This window comes from Lactuca sativa, chromosome 3 (assembly GCF_002870075.4).
Source record: "Lactuca sativa cultivar Salinas chromosome 3, Lsat_Salinas_v11, whole genome shotgun sequence".
NCBI lineage: Eukaryota > Viridiplantae > Streptophyta > Magnoliopsida > Asterales > Asteraceae > Lactuca > Lactuca sativa.
This window is the reverse complement of record NC_056625.2, coordinates 276,504,915-276,532,876: the sequence shown is the minus strand read 5'-3', so window position 1 is coordinate 276,532,876 and position 27,962 is coordinate 276,504,915. Positions and strand designations below refer to the sequence as shown.

At 32.8% G+C, this 27,962-nt stretch overlaps 1 protein-coding gene across 1 annotated transcript; it reads right to left on the bottom strand.

The window, feature by feature from the left end:
• Positions 1-17,291: 17,291 nt before the first annotated feature.
• On the bottom strand, positions 17,292-20,536 carry LOC111917664 (uncharacterized). Its single transcript, XM_023913331.3, has 7 exons — positions 20,189-20,536; positions 19,702-19,740; positions 19,460-19,597; positions 19,227-19,372; positions 19,029-19,129; positions 18,684-18,796; positions 17,292-17,884 (listed from the first exon to the last, which is right to left on the bottom strand). The coding sequence occupies exons 1-7, from the start codon at positions 20,327-20,329 to the stop codon at positions 17,510-17,512; spliced, it is 1,053 nt and encodes a 350-aa protein (XP_023769099.1). The 5' UTR covers positions 20,330-20,536; the 3' UTR covers positions 17,292-17,509.
• Positions 20,537-27,962: the final 7,426 nt, after the last annotated feature.

Below are 27,962 nucleotides of genomic sequence, written 5' to 3'. Positions count from 1 at the left end.
TTATGATAAAGGTCTCTCCTTGGAAAGGAGTCATGAGATTCGAAAAGTGGGGAAAGTTAAACCCAAGATACGTAGGACCATTCGAGATCCTCGAAAGGATTGGTCCAGTAGCTTGCCGGCTCAATTTACCCCAAGAATTTAGTGATGTGCACGACGTCTTCCATGTATCAAATCTCAAGAAGTATCTCTCAGATGATACAAATATCATTCTTCTTGAGGAGATTCAAGTCAATAGCAAGCTAAACTTCATCGAGTAACTGATAGAGATTATGGATCGAGAAGTGAAAAGGCTTAAGCAAAGTTTCATTCCCATAGTAAATGTATAATCGATCTCTAAGAGAGGACCAGAGTATATTTGGGAACGGGAAGATAAAATGAAGAGCAGGTACCCTCACGTGTTCGAAGGAATCCCGACTACAAGCTAAATTTCTGTATGAAATTCCTTAAATGCAAAGCCTGTGTTTCTGGGCTTGTCATTAATGTTGATATAATAGTCTAGGTAAACCTTTGTAACCCGTTTTGAAATAATAGAAGTGTATTATTTGAGTATTATGTGTTTTGTGCTTAATTGCTTAATTATGTGATTTTATTAATTAAGAATAAAAATAAGCGTCAAAATTTAAGTGTAAAATAAACTCAATATCTTTACATAAAGTTGTATTGGCCAAAACGAGGTTTTCAAATATATATATATATATAGAACGCCCAAATCTGACTTCGTATGAGGAAGTTATGATTTTCTGAAGTTTCGACTTAGCAGTATGCATCCCGAATACTCGATTTGAGATCGAGCGGTTTTTAAACAAAACAATCTAAACGAGAATCGAAGATCTCGTTAGTGGTGGCGAAGCGATAAAAAGATAGGCGAGAACGGACATCGGATAAAGAAGTTATGAATTTATAACGAAGTTTTCCTGTCCCAGCCTACTAAAAATAAATAATAAAAATAAATTCAAAATTAGCCGACGGAGTCTAAACGAAAGTTGTAGAGCGTAGTCTCACCTACGCGTGGATATAAAGAACGTCGAAAACGGAGTTCATATGAAGAAGATATGAATTTTTGAAGTTTATTAAATAATTAATATATAAATTTAATTATTAAATCCGACATTATCCGAAGGGGAGTCATCGGACTTATCCGAAGTACGCCCAGCGTACTGGCGTATGCCCAACGTACAGCAAAGCATGACGACCCTCGCACTCGAGTTCTTCGGATGACGCATGCAATGACGATTTCGGATGAGTACGCCCAGCGTACTGCGGGGCCTCAGCCTCCTATAAAAAGGAATGCGAGGGCAGACGGCTCATTTGCTCATTTTCTCTCATCTTTCTCCCGTTTTGCATCTTTTTGTGTGCCAGAAGTATCCCGAAGCCCCGGTATTATTCCCGAGCCCCGAAGCCCCGAAGATACCGAGAAGTGCGATTCCCGAGCCGAAGCTCTGCCCGCGAGGAGCCCAGTTTTTGTGAAGATCTTCTAGATCTACCGAAGAATATTACTTCTGCAAGTCGTAGTGTTGTCTGATCATCTTCTGATCAAGTGAGTGTGTAGTTACTTTCTTCTAACGCATAATTATGAAGTATTTTATAAGAAATACGTGTTATGTGTATAATTTTGTTGTTATGTGTGTGAATGTATATTCACTTTCTTCTATCTCATAGATCTGATTTATCCTCTATGAAATATGTGTTATGCGGGTGTGCTTCATCTGTTATGTGGAATATGTATTGAATGAAAATGTTATACAAGTTTTAAACTATGTATAAAAATATATATTTTTATCTACTAATATGTTGGGTAGAACATGGGTAGATAGTTGGTGTGTAATAAACAGATGAGAGGCCTCGATGTTGTTGTTGTTGATCTAGTTATTCAGCAGAGTATGGATAACGACCACAGACTCTTTCTAGACAGTCATGTGGAACGATAGCAGGTTCATAACCTGTAGGTGTTGTGAACGATGTGTTCACCGGTGTACTCTATCCCCCTCATGGTTGCCTTTAGGACATCTATTGTTGAGGAAACCCATTAGCAGTAATGTCCGTCCCGATGAAAATCCTAGATTAGGTCCCTTGAGATAGATGTTTTTTAGGGACGTAAAGTGAGGATAACGGGAATGGGTAATCGGGTTATTGTTGGTTGGTGAAATTAAATATAATTTATCTATTGTGGGTTGAAAACCCTATATGCTCACCAGGCTCCCAAGCCTGACCCACTCAGTTATTTGTATTACAGGTAGTGGCGCGAGGGCATAAGATGGATGAATCATCAAGTTGTTTTGTTTACAAGTCTGTATATGTATATATTTGTTGAATGACTTGTAATGTTATCGTTTATGTTTTATGGTCTGTATCGGAACATGACATCCCAAATTTTGATTATATAATGAAAATGCATCTCTTGATGAAATGCTTTGATAAATATTATTTTATCATATTTTGTTTTGGGAACAAATTCCGCAATTCTTTTAAATCAAAAGGATTTACTCTGAAATTATTTTAAAAAGCATAAATGAAACCGGTCTTTTCTGGCCGTGATTTTGGGGATGTCACAATTGGTATCAGAGCATTAGTTTAAGCGAACTAGGAATTTGTAGGATTTCTAGACTTAAACTTAGAATGCTAAGTGAAGATTTTGAGATGTGTGTCTATTGGATTTTAGACACGAGCACTAATTTATTTTAGGAAAGTTGCCTAAAATGCTTTTATGTGCTAAATGTTATATGTTGCCATATATGATATTATTTGTTCGGATCTATGGTATGTTGCCGACCGGATCTGGAAACCTTATGTGTGTAGGATTCTAAGCGTACGTCTACGGTATTAGAACTAACATGTAAACGTTTCGGAGTAATAAGGATGATTTGATTATCTATCGTGAATGAGGATCTAATTTTACCTTATTTGGTGTGTAGATCAAAAATGGTGAGAACAAGGAGTGGCGTTGGAAACGCGGACGAAAACAGGAATCAACTGCCAGTGATTGAGCAAATACCTGTTGTAGCAGCAGCACCAGAACCAATAACGATGGCTGGGGTGCAAGCCATGATTCAGGCTATGTTAGCCGAACAAAGGGATGAAATGCGACAAATGTTACATGGAAATAGGGACGAACCTATCATACCTATTGAGGAACCCGAATTGATTCTCGAGCAATCGGAGGAAGGGAACACTAGTCGCATGGTGAGTCAAGTTGGGACTTAAGGAGAATGAAGGAACGATCCGGAAAGGAGAAACAACAAGGATAGGCGAATGTACAAGAAATTCTTGGGCGCCAAGCCACCAAGTCTTTCTGGAAGCCCGAAGCCTGTTGAGATTATGGATTGGATCTCCGAAATGGAGATGGTATTTGAAAGTTGTGACTGTAGCAACAAACAGAAGACTGTCTTTGCAGTTAGACAACTGAAGAATGGAGTCTTGAGTTGGTGAAAGTTGTTGGCAGATACTATGCCACGAGAAGAACCCTGAAAATGTCATGGGAGGAGTTCTTGGAACATTTAAGGGTGCAGTATTGTTCAGAGATAGATCTGATTCATCTGAACAATGAGTTCCAAAACTTGAAGAAGTGGAGGATGAGCATAGATGACTATGTTACTGCATTCACCGAGAAAATGAAGTTATTTCCATACCCAGTGCCAACAGAACTCTCCAAGATTGAGAGGTTTGCTAATGGACTGCCTGCCGACTTTGGTCCGACAGTCAAGATGGCAACTACTCTAAAAACAGTTGTTCGTGCAGCTAAGAATGTGGAGGCTCAGCGGAAGGAAAAGGGTTTGGAAAGGATAGATGTTGGTGAAAAGAGGAAGTTCGATGGAACTTCAGGGTCCAACAAGAAAAACAAGTTCTCGAAGTCTAGTTCGAGAGGAGGAGGAGGGGAAGCGAAATGGTGCGAAAAATGTAAGAAGAAGCATCATGGAAAATGTGAGGTAGTGGCCACATGCTACAAGTGTGGAAAGCCATGGCACTATGCCAATGAATGCACCCTCACTAAGAAAGTTTGTTATGGTTGTGGTGAGGAGGGACACATGTCGAGGGACTGCCCGAAGAAGAAGGAGGCAGCTAGACCCAACATTCTGCCAAAGCCGAAGGCGAGAGCATTCCAGATGACACTGGAAGCTGCTAAAGATGAAGTTGATGTCGCTTCAGGTACCTTTCTCGTTAACGAATTGCCTGCCCAAATTTTATTTGATTCTGGAGCCAACTACTCCTTTATATCGCATGAATTTGGTAGAAAACTAGCTTTGCCTGTTGATAAACTAGATAATGCTTTATTAGTCGAAGTTGCTAGTGGCAAGTTTGAACCTGTTAGTCATCGTATGAAAAACATCTTAATCGAATTGAATGGGAATAAGTTCCACGAGGAATTATTGCCTATAGAACTTAAAGGTTTCTACATCGTTTTGGGAATGGATTGGCTTAGCGTCAATGGCGCCGAAATATTGTGCAAGAAAAAGATAGTCAAAGTAAACCCACCTGGGAAAGAGTCGTTTATGGTGTATGGAGATAAACGCAGAGTAAATTCTGGAATCATTTCATTGATGAAAGCCAGAAAATTTTTGGCTAAAGGATGTACGTCGTATCTAGCATTCGTGATCGATGCTAAAAAGGAGAAAAAGGTGATACAGAGCATTCCTGTCGTATGTGATTATCCGGAAGTATTTCCCGAAGATCTTCCCGGATTACCGCCTGATAGACACGTGGAGTTTAGAATAGACTTGTTGCCAGGGACGACGCCAATAGCAAAAGCACCTTATCGATTAGCACCGACGGAGATGAAGGAGCTGATGATGCAACTTCAAGAGTTATTGGACAAAGGTTTCATTAGACCTAGTTCCTCACCCTGGGGAGCTCCGGTGTTATTCGTGAAGAAGAAAGATGGAAGTATGAGAATGTGCATCGATTATAGAGAGCTGAACAAGGCAACAATAAAGAATAGATAAATGTTGCCAAGGATTGATGACCTATTCGATCAACTACAAGGTTCAATTTATTTCTCGAAGATCGACCTAAGGTCAGGATATCATCAGCTGAAGGTGAAAGAGCAGGATATAGAGAAGACAGCATTCAGAACGCGATACGGACACTACAAGTTCTTGGTTATGTCGTTTGGACTAACCAATGCTCCAGCAGCATTCATAGATTTAATGAACAGGGTTTGTAATCCGTTCCTAGATAAATCTGTGATAGTGTTCATAGATGACATATTGATTTATTCAAAGAGCCAAGAAGAGCATGGTAGACACTTGCGAGAAGTGTTAGAAGTACTAAATAAGGAGAAGATGTATGCAAAGTTCTCCAAATGTGATTTTTGGATTCGAGATGTATGCAAAGTTCTCCAAAGTATAATTTAATAATCTAATATAAACACCACTAGTCAGCATGAGTTTTATCCTTAATCCCTATAACAACAGTAGTACGTCTGTTTCTTATGATTATGTTGGGCTTCCCATGCTTTAACTTCCTACTTTCCCTTAGTTCATGCATATTAGAACAAATATGAGTTCCACATCCTATATCAGGGACCCAAGAATTGAAAGTTGTACTATAGAGCTCAATCATAAACATACATGAGGTGTTAGACTCTTTGACTTTGTTCTTATTCAAATCCTCAAGGTATTTCAGGAAACTATGTTTCTAATGCCTTTTCTGCTGGTAGTAGAAACAAATGGATTCATTTTGGTCACTAGTGGGAGCCATCTCAAAATCAACTTTTCTCTTAAAACCTTGGGTAGATTGTCCAGCGTTGGGCTTTATCTTTCCTTTATGATGAGAAATTTTCTTGTTTATAGCATCACCATGGACAATGGCCAAGACAGGAGCGGTGGAGCTTGATCCATGAGTTTTAGTCATACTCGATTCAGTAGTTTTAAGCATGTTGTGTAGCTCCATCAAGGTCTTGTCCAAATTGTTCATATTATAGTTTATAATATATTGTTGGTATAAACCAGAAAGTGAGTTAAGAACCATATAAATGGATAACTCCTTGGGAACTTGGACATCAAGATTCTCCCATCTATCTATGTACGATGTCATCTTCTAAACATACATACACACAAATGCTCCCTCTTGAAGTTTGCACGCCATGAGGGACGTTACGATCTTGAATCGTTCCTGCCTAGCCTACTCCTAAAACATTTTCATGAGTAGGTAATTTATGCCATACACCCCAAGGTTCTTAAAGATCTTTTGGAGCTCATAGGACATGGTTGCTAACATATGGCAAGTAACCTTATTCAACACATCATAAATCTTTTCATATGCATCCATTTGTTCTTCAGTAACATCATCATCAAGTTCAGGCATATCTTCATCGAGAACATACTCATTGTTATCATATCTTAAGGTGATACTTAAGGTGCGGATCAAATCAAGATAATTAGGTCCCATGAGTTTCTCCTTTGACAGAACAGAGAGCAAAGAAAAGTTTGAATGAGGTGGTAGACGAAGTGGAGGAGGACTAGAAAGGTTATTGTTATTATTTGGAAGAGACGTCTACAAAAGAGAGTTTTAGTTAGTTTGACTAATACTTAAAAATAAATACCCAAAACAAAATAATGTAACAAGGCTAGGATCCATATTTCACTTTAGACAAAATTTCACATATGGTCCTTTAGGTTTACCGTTTTTCCCTGAAATGGTCCCTAAGGAGCAAATTTTGCACACAAATGGTCTTTACCGTAAATGTCCGTTAGATGGATCCGTTAGGTTGAAAGAATTTTGGATAAGGACTATTTCTTCCATTTTGTGAAACTTACTAAAGGACCATTTATGAAAATTTTCGCAAGGGCAATTTTAAATACTACAATGTTAGTCTCTCATTTTTTTTCTTTTTATATTTTCGACCCTCTTTTTTACTTTTTTTAATTCAAATTTCTTTTAAATTTTTCCGTAATTTTTTTACAGCTTTGTTATTAAATATTTTGTAGATATATAAGTAATTTTTTGTCTAGACTTTATCTAAAATATTCAAACTACAATACATAATTAAATATTTTTGTTTTTTATTTTTTATCTAAAAAATTTGAAGTATAAAGACATCATTTTATTACTTTTTAATTTTATATTATATAATTTTTAAGATTCATCTTCATTTATCTTATACAAAATGTATTTATTTTTACGAAAAAAAATATGATGTGTTATTATAAAAAAAATATGTTATTACAGAAATAATAGTATGTTTCTATTTTATTTTAAAATATAAGTATGCGGTTTTGAGTTAAAGATAAAAATATGTTTCGGTTTTGATTTCATAATATAAGTACAATAAAAAATTTATATTGCTTCGATAAAAAAATGATATTTAATTTTAAAAAGTTATTTAGTTTTATCAAATTTTGAATATATTTCTTAATAAGGTATAAACTTTTTAAAGCAAAATTAAAAAAATGCATGTTAGCTAGAAATTAACTATGGTGGTATTCATGCTAAAATAATTAACCATATGAATAGTATGACATTAATTTTGTTTAATTCATTTTATTTAATAGAAAATAATTTTGTTAGATATTTCTATAAAATAAATTAAATAGACTTAATGTCATATTAAACAGAATTGAAAGGAAATAATATAACATTAATTACGTTTCAAAATATATTTTTCATTACATAAAATGAATTAAACAGAATTTAATGTCGTATTATTCATATGGTTAATTATTTTAGCATGTGTAGCAGCGTAGTTAACTATTAGCTAACATATATTTTTTTAATTTTGCTTAGAAAAGTTTATGTGTTTATTAAGGAATATATTAAAATTTTGATAAAACTAAATAATTTTTTTTAATTAAATATAAGTTTATATCGAACCAATATAAAATTTACCGTGGTTATATTATGAAACCAAAACCGAAAAAAAAAATTTAACTCAAAATCGCATACTTATATTTTTAAAATAAAATAGTAGCATGCTATTATTTATGTAATAACATATTTTTTTTAATAACATGTCATATTTTTTATAAAAATAAATATATTTGTATAAGATAAATGAAGATAAATGTTAAAAATTATATCATGTAAAAATTAAAAAGTAATAAAATGATGTTTTTATACTTCAAATTTTTTTTAGTAAAAAACAGAAAAATATTTTTAATTATGTATTATAGTTTGAATATTTTAGATAAATTCTAGACAACAAAAATTATTTATATATTAAGTAAAAGATATTTGTATGTGAAGGATCGAGATTAGAACAGAAAATATCAAACAATGACAAGAACAGGAAGAGGTTAATCAAAAATAAATTTTGATTAAGAAAATCTCTCACAAAGAGAATGCACAAAGCGACTGTTTTACATGCACCCCTGGTGTAACATATATACTAGGTTGATGACTATTCTAGATTCAAATCCCTACATATCAGGGATTTAAATAACTATGATAAATACCATATATTAAAGATATATACTATACAAAACAGATCATATCACAAAGATAACGGGTCACAAAACTTAACTAATAAGAAACATACTATATTGTTCCTGAAGCTTGATCAGCGTTTGATTGTGTTAATGCTGATGGCTTATTCGGTGTGATAAAGGTTTAACTCATCGGATTATAAGGTTTGACCTTACAATCTCCCTCAATCTGATGATGTCAAAACCTATTCTATAATATCTTCAAAAAGAACCTATTCGGCATCTGAACTGACATCTGGTTTAATCCACTTGAAATATTCACAAGCTACTCCATCTCGTCTTTTGTCAAGCTCATAAGAGATAATCCAGTGATAGTAATCAACTTCATCTTTTCCTTTGCATTCCAGGATCATATGAAAAAGATGTTCAGTGGGAGCTTTATAGACACATGAATTTTTTCAGGGTATTCTCCTTTTGAACATTTTCTCATTAAATTCACAGTCAAAATTCTTTCTCCCTTAGGTTTAGAGCACCTAACTTTTATAATAGGATCCAGAGAAAATCTTCTATTAAGGACATCAAGATATTTTGTGTAACATGTGACATCCTCATTTTCACGGCCAGAAAAGACCGATTTTGTTTATACTTTATAAAAATCAGAGTACCTCTTTTAATAAAAATGTTGCGGAATTTGTTCCCAGTAAAACATGATAAATACGTTATCAAAGCACTTCCGAAGAAAAGTATTTTTATTAATTTCAAAACATTTGGGATGTCATCGTCAATACAGAAACATAAGCATAAACAGAACTTACATTCATTATCACTAGTGATTTATATCTCCTTAATCTCTCAGTGTAACGTGACTTCATATCAACACCTGTGATATAAATAAACTGAGTGGGTCAGGTTGGGAAACCTGGTGAGTACATAGGGATTTCAATCCCACAATTTTATACCATATATATAGTTTAAAACTCACAAAATATACAATTTCACCATATATATATATATATATATATATATATATATATATATATATATATATATATATATAAACAACTCTTATTCCACCCCGTTGATCCTCACAACAAGACTATCCATACTCTCGGACCTAAGATTAGCCGTTTTACCTAATCCATACTCTCGGACTAGGGACAAATGACTAATCCATACTCTCGTATTAATGATGAATGATTATGCCTAATCCATACTCTCGGACTAGGGACAATGACTATGTCTAATCCATGCTCCCGGATCAATGACATATACTAAGGTTTTATTCTCTGAGTATAATTCACTCGTACTCGTAAGAAAACACTACCCAATATTCCTCATAATTAATTTAGGTTTACTCTTTATCCTAAATCAGCATATATAATCAGGTATGTTCTTTAACAAGTATCCCAGGCAACATCAAACAATTCGCACATAAACATATGTTTAATACTTCAATCGATACTTGTATTAAAATCATGTTCATGAAAGGGACTATGCACTCACTTGAAAAGGTGGTGAATTCAAACTCAGACAGCGCTTCGCTTCTTAAAAATAATTTCTTTCGACGAAACCTAGTATTATTACCACTAGAGTTTAGTCTATTATTCGCCGAGATTAATTAATAGTCTAGCTATTATTACTATTATATAAGCGTTAAAAAATACTTATATAACCCATAATAATAGCCCAAGTACTTATTATAGGTTCCTAATAACGTTACTATAATTAAATAAATGATATATTAAAAATAGCGTATGCATAGCTCACTTACAGCGGGTTTTATAGAAAACCGGGCTTTTCTTGGAGCAGCGTTCCCGAGCCGAAAAAGCTCTTCTTCTCGGAGCCTTCGAGCACTCCAAGGCTTCCGCCTCGTGCTAGGGAGGTTCCCTAGTCTTTTCGGGGGGTTTCATGGCTAGAGAGAGTAAAAAGAAGAAAGAATGAGAAATGTGTGAAGCAAATGAGGGTGGGAGAGGTTCTATTTATAGGTTGAAAATGGCTGGACTTGGTGCCACATGTCACCATCTAGTGGCAAGACTTGGGGAGAAAGCAATGGCCAAGATTGTGCCACATCACCCATTTTCGCACAGCACACTTCCGACTTCTAAAATCCGTAACTTTCACATACGACCTCCGTTTTTGACGTTATTTATATCCATGCGTAGGTAAAAATAAGATCTACAACTTTCATTTTGACTCCGTCGGCTAATTCTCAACCGATCTTAAATTTAACAGTACGAGGAGATTATACTGTTAAATGTCCGCGAAAAATTCATAACTTCTACATACGGACTCTGTTTTCATCTGTCTTTTTACCATTGAGTTACTATTAATGAGATCTTCAATTCTCATTTAGGTCGCGTAGGCCAAAAACCGCTCGAACTAAAATTCGAGTTTCGGGTCGTGCACTTCTATGCCAAATCTTAGAAAATTCATAACTTCCTCATACGACGTCAGATTTAGGCGTTCTTTTTTTGTATGTTCTCAGTTTAACATATACTACAACTTTTATTAGGATCGATAAGGCTAAAAAGTCCCTTATCAAAAATTCATTATTTACGTCTCCCGGTGCCGTGTCGGTTTTGCCTTAAAACTTCGACGGGCCATAACTTCTTCGTTATATCTCGGATTTCGGCGTTCTTTATATGTACGGAACCCTTGTGACATATACTATAACTTTGTTAATATTAATCCTTCTAAATAATCTTCCATCAAAAACTCATTTTTGAGGCTCATTGTCTCTAACTTGACTAGCCCGAATCTACGGGCGTTACATAACATCCCAAAATACTAATAAATTTTTTGAATTTTAAGCCATGAAATTCATACATCATGTTTTTCAAAACCATTCCAAATATAAATGTATCTTAAATATCAGAGTATAACAAAAGTCATCAATGCAAAAAATCATTGGGGAAACGTTGTGTAGTTAAGCCGGGCCCTTCCCTTTCGAACAGGAAGTACCTGAAAATGGTAAACCACAAAACCATAAGCACAAATTTTAGTGAGTTCCCTAAAATACCACATACCATACAAATGGGCCCAACCCAACATGTAAATACGACCGTCCCAACGTACATACAAATAGGCCCAGCCCAATAATGCAAATAGGCCCATCCCAATCATGCAAATGTAAATGGACCGAGACTAACATATAATAAATGGTCGCAGCCCAACATACACATGCAAGAATCATAGAGAAAACTAGCATCCTACACAGTATAGTGAGAAGACTCCCTTCAACCTGAAGACAGACAATCTCAAACTCGAGCTGTCGATACTGGAACTCCCCACACTAATCATATACACAATAGACCCTAACCAGAAATCTTAGAGGATGGATTTTCAAGAATCTGAACAAAGGCCACCAATCCTCTGTTTCGATGTTAGACAGGAATAACTTGAGAGAATGAAACATTTGTGGAGTTGATCACAATAGGAGTTGTTTGTGTGTTATCAACCTTAATAGCGTCATTAGTGGGAATATATACGAAAAGTGACGAAGACATAATCGCATGTTAGGGTTCTTCGAGGTTTTTACTGATAAGAAATTTTTGAGAGATGAGGATCATAAACCCTTGAATTGAAAATCGTCTTCCTTTTATAGGTATGGAAAGATTATGACAATCTAATGACGTGATCGGTAAACATGTGTGAGAAAAGTTTTCTGAAATTCTCGAAACCCAATAATTGGCCATTCCATGGTAATCCAAAAGTTATCATTACTCAACGTTTCAAAGAGCACACTGAAAAACTTCTTGTAAACATAATCAGTGAGAGAATATTTGCACAGCAGAATAAGGTGGAATATTGTATGTCTCATTTACTGTATGGATTATCACAGTTGGTCTTAGACTTCAATTTCTTTGTCATGCATCCCATGTTGTATGGGATAATACAACTTGTTCCTTGACATTGGATTGCTGAAACTCCTTTACCGTATGGTTTAATATGGAAATTCCTTGACATCAAGGTTAAGAATGTTTCACTCACTATTAATGTCACAACAATATCATTAACATAGGGGAAAGACATTTCAATAATTGTTGGTTTGATAGCCAATCATTAACATCAAGGAAGAGGATAGTAAAAACCATGGAATCAATTCATAATGGTACCATGTCATACTTCAAACAAGGATGTCAAGAATAAGAATAACCCTTTGACTTTAAAGGACCAGACAAGTAACTCTTACAATGATGATAGAGCAATTAGAGTAGTCCATTGGGTAATGCACGGTGATTCACACTTGACTTGATACATACATCAGTATGTTTCCAAGGAAAGGGTTTGGAGATTAGATAATATGAAAAGAAAAACACTTAAGCCTTATATCACATTTTTCTTGAAAATGACCAGGCAGTCTCACCCTAAAGATATGAACGATTCCAAATCATCAACGTAAGTGAGTGACATAATGTAATCTCAGCAGATGGTCTCATTGATGAGATACTTAGAGAGATTTAGACACATTCAACAGAATGTTTATAGGGACATTTTACATAATCCTCCACGAGAGACTTAAATCATATCATATGTCAGGAGCATCTACTGTCGAGATACCAGATATGCTCTTGACCCTACATCACTCATACACAATTAGAACACTTTATTGACCCATTTTGCAATGGGCTTAACAATAGAAGCTTTAGCAGATCCAAAAATGTTATAACACTCAACAAGAAGATAATTCAAGGAATTTTCTTTCCTCAACCATTTTTTTCTAATCAAAATTTCTTCTCTGTTTTTTTCCCCAAAAGTACATTTATTAGCCTTATGAGAGGGATCACCACATCTATAGCACTTCCTAATTCCAAAACATGTTTTTCTTTTAGAGTAAGATTTTCGTTTTTCAAATAACTTAGGTTTCCACATAGTAGAAGCATTTTCATTTAATTTAAAAACTCTTCCTTTAGTTCTAGAAAAATAAGAATGATCAGAACTACAAATGTGGACACAATAGTATTATGCTCAAAAGATTAACATTCAGAGTTATCGGTGTCAAAGGTCACCAAGCAATCATGAGCATCATAGTCACTAGTATTACATTCAGTGAATTCACAAAGAATATTCCTAACATTATGAATATGACCATTAGAGATAGGAAAAATTGATTATAGAAGCATTTTTAGGACACTCGTACTCACAATCAAGGGGTTTGACAAAAGGTCAATAGTGGTTAGAGGAGAAACACACGAGCTAAGACCATCATAATTTATGACACAATGTTTGTCTATAAGGTCTTGATGATTTACAGTTCCACCACTTACAAATTTAGTTTTGTATTCATGAATAAGTTCAGTTTTAGTTGGAAAATTTTGCTCAGTTTCAATTTGTTTGAAAGTATCAACAACTTCATCAAAATTTTCTCCAATAATTTTCTCACACTAACGAGGTATTTGATCATTGACAATTTTGAAGGTTCTAAAATGGGAATGAGCCCAGTTATTTGTAATACTTTTACATTTTTAAGCAAATTCAATGGCAGAGTCCTTTTCATTGTTGAGATCATGATTGATAATAAAAACATTACGAAGTTATAGACTCGTCAGTGAAAGATACTTCTTGTTGTTGGATAATTCAGTTTTCAGAGATTCAATTTTATTTCTTAGATTAATGAGTTCTTGATTTGATTTTGAAAGATCAAGACGCATATAATCAAACATTATAGATTTTTCACTTTCATAACAAGTTACAAACATTTTAACATGATACAAGGATGATGAATTTCAGTTCTGAATTTTTAAATCATTGGCAGCTTTAGCAATATCAGCTTCAAATGTACTTGAACTGCTGCTACCTTCATCAGTGACAAACTCACCAGTGGAAGCCATCAAACACACATCCTTCTTAACCTCTTCATTCAATGATTCTTCATCATCAATCCATTCTTCTTCTTCAGCAACAAGAACCTTGGACTCCAAATTTTGCCTTTTTAGAGAGGCAACCAAAAGCTTGTACTTTGTTTCATAGGATTCATCTTTTGGATTATTCTTCTTAACTTTGCAATCTCGAGCAAAGTGATCAGCACCTCCACGGTTTAAACACTTCACATCATCTTTTTTGGAGTCACCAGCGTCGGACCTTTTAGACGTTGATGAGCTAGATTTTGCAGGAAACTTTCTTGCACTGCCGAACTTTTTGTTTTCATTCTTCTCGTAGTGCTTCACAATTATAGCAACACTTGAGTAAAGTTTGGCATTGTACTCTTCATTAGAATCAGAATTATCTGACTTGTCACTTTCACTTTCAGGGGAAAAACTTAACTCTTTGGTGAACAACACAAAAGATCTTTCTTTGAAGTAGTCCTTCATTATCTCTTTCCTCAGAACCTTTGTCTCTTCAAAAAAAATTTAATTTCCATACAAGCTATGAAGATCCCTAGAGTGGATTTTCTCACTGTTCTTCAGCATATCAACATTATATTCCCATTTGTCATCGAGAAAATCTAAAAACTTTAGAACTTAGACAGACTTGTGTTTGAAGATATCAAATCTTCTCATGTCATTAATTAAACAATTAAACGATTGAAAGATTGAGTAAGAAATTCATTCCTTTGAGAAAATAAGTGCTCATAGTTGACGGTAAGGGTATAAGCAGACCAAAAAACCATTATTGTTATCTTAACAGGATCCAGCCCGGTCTACTACACCACCAACATAGTTGTCGGACCGAGCCTCGATGGTGGTGACGAGACCCTACACATTCCTCGTTTATGGTTTCTATTCACCAGAAACAATGGCAACGGTGTCGAGATCTAGGATTTATTCTAAATTGTTTTGACTGTAAGGGGATAATGGGTGGGAGATGGGAGGCTTTAGGGTGACGAAATCCTACACCTTCTTCGGTTGTGGGTAAGAGGTTGTCGGCGGCAGATCGAATGTTTCTGGCGGAGGTTCAAAGGACTCCAACGACTTTTTTTTTGAGAAAAAGAGAAAGGAGAGATATATCAATGGATGGTGAACTTAGGATGAACGTGGGGTGGGGATGTTTTTTATCTTTTATACTTGTGAAATCAAAATGAGCTAGCATAAGGGGTAACCCTTTACACCTTCACTATTAGACCCAACAAAACTCACTTTATGCTCCTATAAAACCAAAAAAAGATGTTTAATGATTGATTAGACCAATTTTCAAAACTTTATAGGGATATAGTTTAAAAGTATCTATCTGAGACAAAGACAAGTGTGATTCTTGAACAGCCAAAAAAAAAATTAACCCCATTCTGATAGAAATGTTTTTTATCCAAATTTTTGTTTTGACTCCTCGTACACCACAAGCTATTCATTTTTTTTTCATTGTTCTTACTCTTTCTTTTCAACAACACTTCAAGGTCTTTTTTCCAAAATCCAGAAATGCTTATATAATGTACCGTACTAGTATTTGAGTTTGTCCTTTGCCGCGGGTTCCTACGTGTGTTTTTCATACGGATATCATAACTTAAAAAACATTAAAAGTTTAAAAGAAATAAGCATTGAGTGAATTATCAAAAGTTGAGAAGAGTTAAGAGACTATTTGTTTTAAATTTGATGGTTTTTAAATAATCAATAAAAATGTAACTTTAAATAGAAATAGTACAATGCCCAATTTAAGGAAAGTTAAGATGAGTTTAGAGACTATTTTTATAAGTTTGATGTTTTTGAATAATCTATAAAAATGTAGAGGACATAAGTATTTTAAAAAAAATTGTTGTGGCGGGTCCAATCTATTTTTAATTAAATTTAACAATTGTGTTGATAAAAAGTAGGTATAGTTGTATTTGTTGGTAGAAAATTATATAAAATTCATACCATTGCATATAGTGATCTTGCAAGGTGTATTTATATAAATATATTTTTTTCACGATAAAAATGAAAGGACTTTCAAATGGCAAGTAAAAAAAATGATATCTATTGTAATACCATATGTATTATATGTATTATAAGGATAAAAACCGAAAAAAAAAAATAAGGAAAAAAGATTGCAAATGACAAGTTAATTGGGTTGTAAGAGTAAAAAGTGGAAAAAAAAAATGGTTTGTACATGGGTGACTTATGAATAGAACGGTAAAACTATAAGGGCAATTTAAGTAAATTAATTTCAAAGCAATTCAAAGCTCCGGCAGCTGCTTATTGTACATGGTGCATTTTAGGTAGCACAAATCGTATGTTTAATTATTGTATATATTTATAATTAGCAATAAGAGAAAAACTATTTTTGTTTTTGTTTTTTTTTTATTATTATTCTTATCTTTTTACCAGGCCGAGAAGGCGAGAACTAGATGTTGAAAATGATTGGGCCTGAACCTCATTCTGTTGCTGAATGTATTGGGCCAAGACTTTTATTCTAGACATTATCAAGCTCACTTTCATTCCCAAAGGATTCACACCTTAATGAACTAGTCTTTAACTCTTAAGATTCCTATTTTCACATTCTTATTAACCAGAGTTAAAACTTGCTTATAATTTGATGCAACTAAACACAAGCTATCAAGACTATACAATATACATAAACTGAAGTATTATCCTAATTTGCCACTTGTTTAATGGAATTACATATATGTATACAAAATATTAACTTCTCACTAAATTAATATAGCAACGTATACCCCTTTTGCTACTTTTTTTTTTCAAAGTTACCAGTTAAATGTGTTCAATGAAATCATAAAAGCTTGTAATGAACAAAGTAATGGAACGAGGGAATGAAATCATATAGCTAGAAACAAAATTAAACTAAAATAACAAATAACAAATACAAAATGTTATTTTATAAAAATAATCTTGAATCAAATAAATTATATTTCAACACATTTGAAATATACATTATATATACTATGTCAAATAGCCAAACTTTTTATTACTTTGAAAATTGGTTGCAAAAGCAAAAGCAAAAACAAAAATAAAATACCACGAATCTTAAAATAGAATTATAACAAAAGATCTAATTATATTCAGAAAATAACAAAAAAGGTTAATTTAATTGAAATATTTCAAGGTTATATAAATAAAAGTAACTAATTCCGAACACCACCTTGAAGGTTAATTTGCCTCGCAAGTCAGGGACCTATTAAGTACAAAACCCTTAGTTGAAGGACCACATCCGCAATTTTCACAAGTAGAGGGACAAAATTTGTAATTTTCTTCCACAAATTTAAAAAATTGAAAAACACACATTCACTAAACATTTCCATTATCTTTAACAACCCATTGTCTATTATTATTAACTTGAGTTCTTGAATTTCTTCCTCTATACTTGCTTCTCGGCCCTGAGCTTCTCCGGTGACTACCACTCGGCTTATTCGCCGGAACACCATTATCCGTCTCAGATTTCACCGCCTGTTCTCCGGCGGCGGTGGTGGTGGTGGTGGTGGTGGTGGTGGTGGGGCGGGGAAGAAACATTCCGGGCATGAGAACTTCAGTCTTTTTTGGCTCGATTAAGCCATTGTTCTCCTGTTGTAGCTTCATCGTAGCCTCGAACTTTTCTCGCCTTGTGTTTTCTGAATCCGAATTAAGAATCGTATCGTTTTTTGTATCTTCGGTGTCATCAAGATTCTGAAAGTTGAATCCAAGGGTAAAATGGTCATTTACTCACATGCAGACTGTTCGCTTGGTCCAAAAGATAACAGACTTTGTATGTACATGGTTGTTTCTTTTTTATTTGATCTTGATCAAAATTGTGAAATTTAGAGTAAATTACACGAATGGTCCATGGTTTGGGGTAATTTGCATGTGTGGTCCCTAACTTATTTTTTTATCTCGGAAGGTCCCTACTGTTTGTTTTTGTTGCAAGCTTGGTCCCTGTCTTACCTAAAAATACTATCTTGACCTTGATTTTTTAATTTATTTATATAAGGTGGGGTAGGTAAGGTAAGGTGGAGGTGGGGTTGAGGGTGTGTTTATTTAAATAAATTAAAAAATCAAGGGCAAAATAGTATTTTTAGGTAAGACAGGGACCAAGCACGCAACAAAAACAAACAGTAAAGACCTTCCAAGTTAAAAAAAAATAAGTTAGGAACCAAACGTGCAAATTACCCAAAACCATAGGGACCATTCGTGTAATTTACTCTGAAATTTATTTTTTATAATGTATGAGTTTGATATGCCTCTTACAGGTCTGATAAGAGGTTGGATCTGACTCAATCAGCAACTATTAAACAGACATTCAAAAATGTTAGTCCCAAAATTTTAAAATTTGTTGTCACATTCTCAAATGTTTTTTAAACTTTAGGGACAAATTTATGCAACATGAATCTCAAAAGTAATGAAATTTTGATGATTTTGTGATATGAATAATAATGATTTGTATAATAAGGAAAAAAAAAAAAAGTAAATTATAATTTTGTGGAGATACCAATTGAGAGTAAGTCCCCACTAAGTTGAGCACATGTTCAATGTCTTTGGAATGGAACACTTTTCTACATACAGGGCAGATTCCCATTCGATCTTCCATGTTTTTTTGCATTTCTGTTCAATAAACATATTAGTCAAATGTCTAAAATACCCTTTTTACTAGTGACAAGAAAGAAAAAGGTGATCCACATTTAATTTGTTGCTACAATTGGGAGAAACTTTGATATGCTTTTTTGTGAATCTGTAGGGCCCACCTTTGGTACCCTTAAGTACAATACTTTTGGTCAACTTATAGTCAAATAAAAAGCATATAATAATACATTTTTAATACCCTTAAGTAGAATACCTGGTTGAGTTTTAATCTGGTGTGCATGTGTAGATGAATTAGCATGATGATCAACTTCTTGATGCATTTGGAGCCAATTCCACCACCTGATAATGCACTCACTGCATAAGATGAACAAAATTAGAGCTCATAATTCACAAAGACATCATTTGCTTTTGCTCATAAGAATTTAGGGAAGAATAAGATATTTTTATTTACCAATGGAAGCAATGGAAACAAGACATTAATTTCATAAAAGGTAGAGAAATATTTGAAGCACTCTCTTCATTAACAACCAAAGGAGATAAACACAAAGGACAATCTCCATCAGGGTGATTCATGCTAGTGAGCTTCTCAACTGCTTCCTAGTAAAAATTCAACTACATCAATAAAGATTTATATTTGCTAAAAATTAAAATAGGTCCTTACAGAATTTTTAATGACAATGATACCTCACAAAGTGCTACAAGCATTGAGTTTGAAGAGAGTTCACATGCTTTTTCATGGATACTGGTTATGAGATGCTTTTGCCTTTGTTCATCTAAACCTTTGGATTCTATAATCATAATTTCTGGAGGTTCATTTGGATACTGAAGTTAAAAGAAAGAGAGTGAGTATAATAAAAAGCCATAAAAATAGAGAAAATCATAACCTACTTTCACCATGCTATTGATTTAAGTTAAACTACAAGTACCTTAGAGCTTGCTTTTATCCCAATAACTGCTTCAACAAACTGCAAAGAGAAAGAAGAACATGAGTGTACTTGAGATTTATCACTATCAAGAATGTCAAATAATTTAACTGGATGTTAAAAGGAAATAACTAATGCAAAGTTGCAAACAAAATTTGAAGCTATCTTGAGGTTTGTGGTACATTTAGTAACCCTAGGGATAAATGCGCAATGTTCATTCACCAAAGATTTAATCATTAGTTCATTAGTTCATTACATAACAAAATAGAATACACAACTCCAGCTCTTTCATCTAATTGGCACGAAATCATCACATAGCTCAAAAAAATAAGAATTCAAACATGTACATACGACCTTGTACAACTAGCTTTATAACAACTGCAATTAATTTTAAAATTTAATATATCCGGCACAAATTAGCTCCTTTTCGAATGATCGATGGAGTATATCAGCAAGTAAAAAACGGAAACTGCGAGATCTTAATAGAAACCTGTTGAGAGGAAACATCTGCGGTTCGAGGCTTGATTAGAAGGTGGAGATGAGGAGGGTATTGTTCGAGAACTACGCAATCGTCGCCATACACCGATTCTGCAGCTTCGACTTCGATCAATACCTCCTCTTCTTCTGCCATTAGCGCCTGATTTTGTGGGGATTTTCACCCCCAAATCTTTGGAATCAGTCTGGTGGTCGGTGTGTAGAGGTATATGCCTCTTCTGCTGCTGGGTTGATTTTGCTGATGAATCCACAAATAGTCCCTAAATTTGAGCCCTTCACGATGCATCTTTTTTTCGAATATCTGCGGATCCATTTCTAAAAGCTTTCTTTTTTTTTGGATTATTTGCTTGTAACTTTTTATAACTTTTAATATCACTAGTGATATATATATGGTCAGGTTTTAGATCAAAATCAAACCACAAACATGTATTAGTTTTTGTAATCTTAAGATCCTAATGTGTGGTTTTAAAACCACGAGAGACTAGAAATGAAGCATTTTTTATTAAACGTTTAGCCTTTAGCCATTTCTTTACCCGACACATGTTAGAAACATGAAGCAATTTTTATTTTTTTAGTTGTTTGGCTCACAATCAAAATTTCGTTGAAATTATAGTCTTGGTCAACAAATACAAGGTAGCCGAGACTATTCGACTATTATGAGTTATTATGTTGCATTTGATATTTTGATTCACAAACAAAATATGACTTTATTAGGTTAATCATACCAACTGTTTTCTAAAAATTCGTCAAATATTAGCAAATTGACCAAAATAGTCATAATTTTCGTAGGTCGACTCCTATAAAACTTTAGATGGTCAGCGATTTTATTTTGTTTTCTAGATTTTTAAAGACATATATTTGCAAAAATCTAGGTTTTTGCAGGTGGTGACTTGGTTTTGTTGGCAAATTTTTGCATATTCCTTTGTTTGGTTTTGCTAACAAACTTTTCCAAATTTATTTGTCTGATTTTGTTAGCAAATTCAACAGCTTACCCTTTTTTATTTTGTTAAAAACATCTTAAATTATTAAAGATGAGTATTTTATTGTTGAAAGATAGCAAATTTACATACGTTACAACGTTTGTTGTAAACTTTGGTGTTGAAATTTTGTTCGATATAAATTTCCCATGTTTATTAAGTTTGGAAAAATAAATTAAAAGTTTGGAAGATATACCTAATATAAACTTGTCATTCCAACACTTCATAATGAAGCATGTTATATAGATAGATGATGAGGGCGATGTGAAGTATTTAAAAAAGATTATTCTTCAACTTTCAGCTCATATACGTCTATATTTGTTGGATAATGATCCAATTGTAAAGGTATATATTGTTCAATATAATGTTATAAATCAAATATGTTGTTGGTGGGAACCTAATATAAATTTGTCTTTCCAACACCTCAAACGACGTTTGGACTTGGTTCCTTGAGAGATTGAAGAAATGCCTTATGGGCACCAAGTAAGTCGCCTTCATAAGCGACGTGTCCAATTCCATAAACTTAGCCCTTAGTATTGGCTTCTCATGTTCATAGCATGTGTATTATTGTAGGAATGAAGCTAAGAATTTATAGGTTATAATTGGTTGCACAACGTAGTGGAACTTTTGTTCTAGCATACATGCAAAACTTATAGGATGTATGATTTTTCATTTGTGTTTGGGTAGACTTCAACATGTAATCATCAATCAAATTAACGAGAATGAACTTGTCTGGCTTGACAATATCGCTCTTGTGAAATGGGCAAGGGCCTTTTCCTTATAATTCATTTTAATGTAATGACAATTGATATTCCCATGGTCGTGAAAAGGTTATCGGTGGGTACATAATATTTACCAATAACGAAAGACATTAAGGTTGTCCGTGAGGCAGTTCAACATATGTTTGAAAGTCGATTCATCATGTGTAAATACATTTTTATAGATTATTTATCGTTATTTAAGGATAACTACTTTTAGCGTTTAATGACAATAATGTTATTTTTTGCACAGGGGAGATTTTTCTTGATCCTGCATGTTATGCTAAGAATATTCTTCATAAGAAGATGCAAAAGTCTTAAGTTTGTCAAGCAAGACACATCTTTAGCTTCATCTTTGAAGTTATGAATCTTTTATAGATTGAATTTGTATATCTCAATCGTAGGATCTATACATGTGGGAAATGGTTAAAAAAAAGTTATATATTTTACGGGCACATGATAGTGGCACTGAGATCTTTTATCATGTAAGACATTCACCAACTAGTTAATTTTGATTTGACTTCTATAATGTATTAAGCTACATATAGAACTGATACGGTGAATCCTCTTACACTGTCTCCTTAATGAGAATTATTAAACAATGTATTGCTCGTATTTTGTAACCGAATAATTTAGTTATGCATTTGTAATCCGAAAGAAAAAAATCACTACTTTTTTATGGTCACATTATGTGACATCTCAAAATTTAGGTCTAAAACTATTGACAGTCAATTTACTGTGAAACACATTGTAGTAGGACCTACAACATAGTACCTCGATGATTTTAAGTACAGATGAGATCATGTTACTCACAAATGCCTTCGGGATACCTTAAAACGCTCGAAAAGTTTACCATCGTCATCAAACAGGAAGCAAATAAAAAATCATTGACATCTGATGCCTTAAAATCAAATTTCCGCATTTGACCTACATGGGGGACATGGATGATCAAATTGGATAGAACATGTTCTCAAGATTTCATATATATAAATAACGTCTAAAATGGATATCGTATGAGAAAGTTATGCATGTTTTAAGATTTTTAAGTAGGTATATACCTGATTTTTTTTTCTAGTACCAAACACTACATAGCTCAGTTTGAGATAGCTACACATCTCGTAAATTAATTTTGAGCATGTTCCTAAACACAGGCTTTGATTTAGCATTTGATTTTACTATTCCAGTACTATTAGCTCGAACTGAAATCGGATTCACGAAAAATGAGGAATCGGAACCTAGTTAACGCGAAACTTCGAACGATGTTTCATTGAGATTCGTATATCATATTTGAATTTCGTTTGAATATTTGAAATCACCATGATCGTGACATTTTCTAGATACTTTCGAAAAATTTCAAGTAATCAAGTGATAAGTTTAGAAATGATTACAAATCATTAAAAATCGAAGAAAAAAACGTCGATGATTACCTTTCATAGTCAACAGTGAGAATGCTTGAGAATGCTTTCGGTGATTGAATCCTTCTCCAAATGATTTTCTTGTTATGGAGAAATGATGATGTGTTCGATGAGGGAAATAATGGTTTTGTTGTCAAGATTTACTATGCGATAAAATTACAAAGTGCCCTGACGGTTTAATGTTTTTGGATTATTTACAAGTTTGTCACTGTATTTTAATGTTTTTTAAGCCCATTAAATGAGTGGCTGAGAATGATTCTCTCATTATCAATTGAATCATCCTCTCTCTCTCTTTATATATATATATATATATATATATATATATATATATATATATATATATATATATATATATATATATATATAGAAGATCGGTCGAGAACTCATAGTTTCTCGAGAACCAGAGAACTAAAAGTGGAACGATGGATCAAAATTAATTCATTAAGAACATGATCGTCATCTTACCAATCTCATTTAATGTTTAATTTTTTGTGTTGTTGATCATATTAATATAAATGTTTAAAAAGTTACATAGAAAATCAAATTTTCGGATTTTTTTAAATATAGTTTTTTTCAAAAAAAAATTAAAGTGCAGATTTTTTTAATTTTATATAGAAAACATGAATTTTTGAAAAAAAAATGAAAACTCTTTTTTTTAAAACTGTAATTTTTTCAAAAAAAAATTTTTTTAAAAAAAATGCATTCTATTTAAAAAAATAAAACATCAATTTTAATAAATAAATAAAAAAACTACAAATTTTTCAAAAAAAAATTGCAACTTTTTTTCATTTTTTTCAAAAAAAAAGGTGCACTTTTTTTTAAAAACTGCGTTTTTAAATAAAAAAATCCGCAAAAAAAAAAAAAGAAAAAAAAGAAAAACTGCAAGTTTTTTAAAACAAAAACTGCACTTTTTTTAAAAAAATGCATTTAATAATAAACTGCAATTTAAAAAAAAACTGTATTTTTTTTAAAGTACATTTTAAAAATCAATAAATTAAAAAAAAAGAACTAGAATATTTTTTAAAAAAAAAATACTCTTGTTTTTTTAACAATAAAAATCAAAGTTTTAGGTACATATATGCATATATTTTCAAATATATATATACATATTTCTTATCCTATAATATTTGTAATTAAATCATAAAAAAATCTCATGTTTATTAATTAATCTATAAACCTAATAGTACAAGAATTTTATTCGATACAAAATAAAATATAAAAAAGTACAAAATGTTTCAAATTTCAAAGTGTTTCCATGTCTTCGTGTTGATATTTCCTTATTTTCTTCAATTTATCATTTTTCACCTCTTCAATATTCACCAAAATTTCTTCCAAATCTATAAGGAAAAAAATGATTGATGCAAAAACAATCACAAAAATACATATGTGATTAACATGTGAATCATATGCGATTCACATATGACATCATATGTAAATCACATGTGATACACATATGAATCACATGTGATTCACATGTGAATCATATGCGATTCATATGTGAATCACATGTGATTCAAATGTGTATCGCATGTGAATCACATGTGATTTACATGTGAATAAAATGTGATTAATATGTGAATTACATGTGATTTTCATGTGATTAATATATGAATGTGTACATATATACGTAATTCATATGTAATTCACTTGTGATTTACATGTGAATTACACCTGATTTACATGTGAATCACATGTAATCCATATGTAAATTATATATGAATCACATGTAACTCATATGTGATTCACTTGTGATTCACATGTGAATTACATGTGAGTCACATGTAATTTACATGTGAATCACTTGTGATTTACTTGTGAATTACATGTGATTAGTATGTAAATTACATATGAATCACATGTAACTCATATGTAATTCACTTCTGATTTACATGTGAATTAGGTGTGATTTACATGTAATCGCATATAATTGTGATTTACATAGGAATCCTACTTTCATTTATTTCTATTACAACATTGCACTTTCAGTTCTTTTCTTATTTAGGCATTATCATACTTTGAATAATCTACCAAAGTATAGCATTATACTTTCACTTTTTTAAAAGTAAAATACTATAATAGGAAAAAATGAAAGTAAGATGCTATAATAAGCAAATTATGAAAGTACAATGTTAAAAAGAGCTTACTTGTGTCATCCTACTAAACAATGTGGTTGGTGAAGCGCGACTACAATGTGGAGACATATAAGGTGAACCACTTGTTTTAATTGTACTTTGTAGTAGGAACAAAAGAGTTGAAGTTGTTGATAACAAGTATGCTAAATCTTTGATGTTGTCTTGAGTCTTCAATAGTATGGAATGCTAAATCTTTCCTAGAGTTGAAATTTCCATATCCAAAACCATGCACAACTTTATTTGTATCTAAATAGGAAAATTTAACAATTAAAATATGCACCATATATAGAGTTTAATTAATTATATTTAGAAAATGGTTAAATCTGACATTTTTGTGACATGATTGTGGCTTACTTGAAGAAAAGATCAAGAACTATTTTTATGGTTCTAGAGATGACTAATTCCTTTTCTGTAACTTTGTTTCTAGTTTTCAATAAAACTGCAATGAACTCCACAATTTACAACTAGATGTTTGTTACTTATTGATATAAATTTGTTATTATGCATATTTAAAAAAAACATATAAAGGTAAAATATTTTAAAAAAATAACCTTTAAACGATGCTTTCTTATAGGAGACTTCAATTGGCCATATGTAGTTGGAAAGATTTTTTCATCTAGTGACACGTTTAAAAACTTCAACAAGTCACCTGAAACATTTGAAAACATCACATTCAAGATAAGGTTATTTTTTTTTAAATAATAATAAGTTGAAAAATTAAGATCAATAATATATTTTGTTTTTGTATTTTGTTCATTTTTGTGATTATCCATTGATTTAAATAGTTGAATAATCAGTACAATGTTTTTGTAAAGCATGAACAAATGAAAATCATATGCAAAAACTCACTGAGTTGAGGCAAAATTTCCTGATTGACTTGTACACGTGACTCATATACATGATAAGCAGATGTTGAGAAAAGTTCATTGATCTAAATTATCCTTGAAATCTAAAGGTGTATCAAAGTACACTTCATCATAAAGCTCCCCTTAATCTTGTGAAACACAAAACCTCAAAATGACAATTTGTTCTTCTTGTCTATATAAAGTGAAATTCAAGGTCTCAAATCGAAAATATGCTCTTAATTACATTCACTTTATGAAAAAACATCATTAGCTAACAACATTTGAATAAACTCACCGATTTCTAAATCACATCGATATACTTTATAAACCTAACACCAGGTTCATAAAACTTTAAAAACGAATAGGAAGATCATCCACCTCCTACGCTATAAAATCAATTAAATAAAAAAAATCGATACGATTACAACTTTCTAGAACCAAAATCAGAAAGCAAACAATACACATATTTATGTAGTGTGAGGATATGATATAAACAAGAAACAAGGTACCGTATGAAGTCGATGAGAATCAGTGGAAGGCGATGAAGGTGAAGATGGAGAATTAGAGAAAAGATTTGTCAGCTTGTCACGAGTACCTATTTGATGACATGAATAAAAAATTCAAGCTATATGTATTTAAGTGACTTCTAAAAGTCGAATAATACATAATTCATATTATCTCTTGGAGTTTCAAACAAAATGAGTCATGAGTCTAGTGTTTTTCCAATTCCAATCACTAAATCCAACCTGTCAAACCATATCTACCAGCAACATTATACATTACCAGTTCATCCCATGTATGCCCAAAAAGACGTTCACCTCCGATGGTGAAAGTGAGGGCCCATGAAGCTAGCATGGCTGAAAATATTGTCACTCCTATTGCTGATCCTACCACATCTATACAATCAACAAAACTAGTTTTTACTTTCTAACATAAATTTCAAATCTTCTAACCATTCAATTTCCCAGTAAACACAGAAGTGTTTATGAAAATATACTTCGCTTTTTACCCTAGAAAAGCACAAAACATGTAAACTGCAACATATGTCCCAAAGAAAGAGCTGAATTTTGATGTTTTATATGTCAAACCTAGTTAGCATTCAGTAGTAAAACCGATTGCAGATGAAGTATAACAATTTCTTAAGATACATTTTCAAATTCAAAATGTAAATCTGGAATAGAGACAGATGGCCTGACAATTTTGTGTCATTGCAGACGATGAAGGTGAAGATGGAGAATTAGAGAAAAGAATTGTCAGCTTGTCACGAGTAACTAGTTGATCCACCACCGAACGATTTAGGTTTTTGATGAACACTTCTGCAATCGAAGATGAACACGACGGGAATCGATCTCTTGGATCGTGGATTATTCATCGATGATTTGTAGATGAATGACAGTAGATTTGTACTAGTTGCAAAGGTAGAGGTGGTCGATCAAGAGAGGAGGGACGGAGACGGAAGACAGTGAAGAAGAGGACGTGAAATAGGGGGAAGAGAGAGAGAGAGAGAGAGAGAGAGAGAGAGAGAGACGTAAATAAGAGGTGTAATCAGGGAATTAAGATAATTCTTAAAATGTCATTGATTCATTCCAATTTCTTTACCCTCGTGTCTTATTTTCCTTAACTATTTACAAAAATGTCACAT

Bases quoted from the DNA above. Each gene is read 5' to 3' on its own strand.
- LOC111917664 (XM_023913331.3), bottom strand. From the start codon at position 20,329: ATGGCAGAAGAAGAGGAGGTATTGATCGAAGTCGAAGCTGCAGAATCG. The intron at 19,741-20,188 runs GTTTCTATTAAG...TTCTCTTTGCAG, and splicing joins CAGATGTTTCCTCTCAACAG to TTTGTTGAAGCAGTTATTGG. The intron at 17,885-18,683 runs GTATCTCCACAA...TTCAACTTTCAG, and splicing joins TGGGGACTTACTCTCAATTG to AATCTTGATGACACCGAAGA.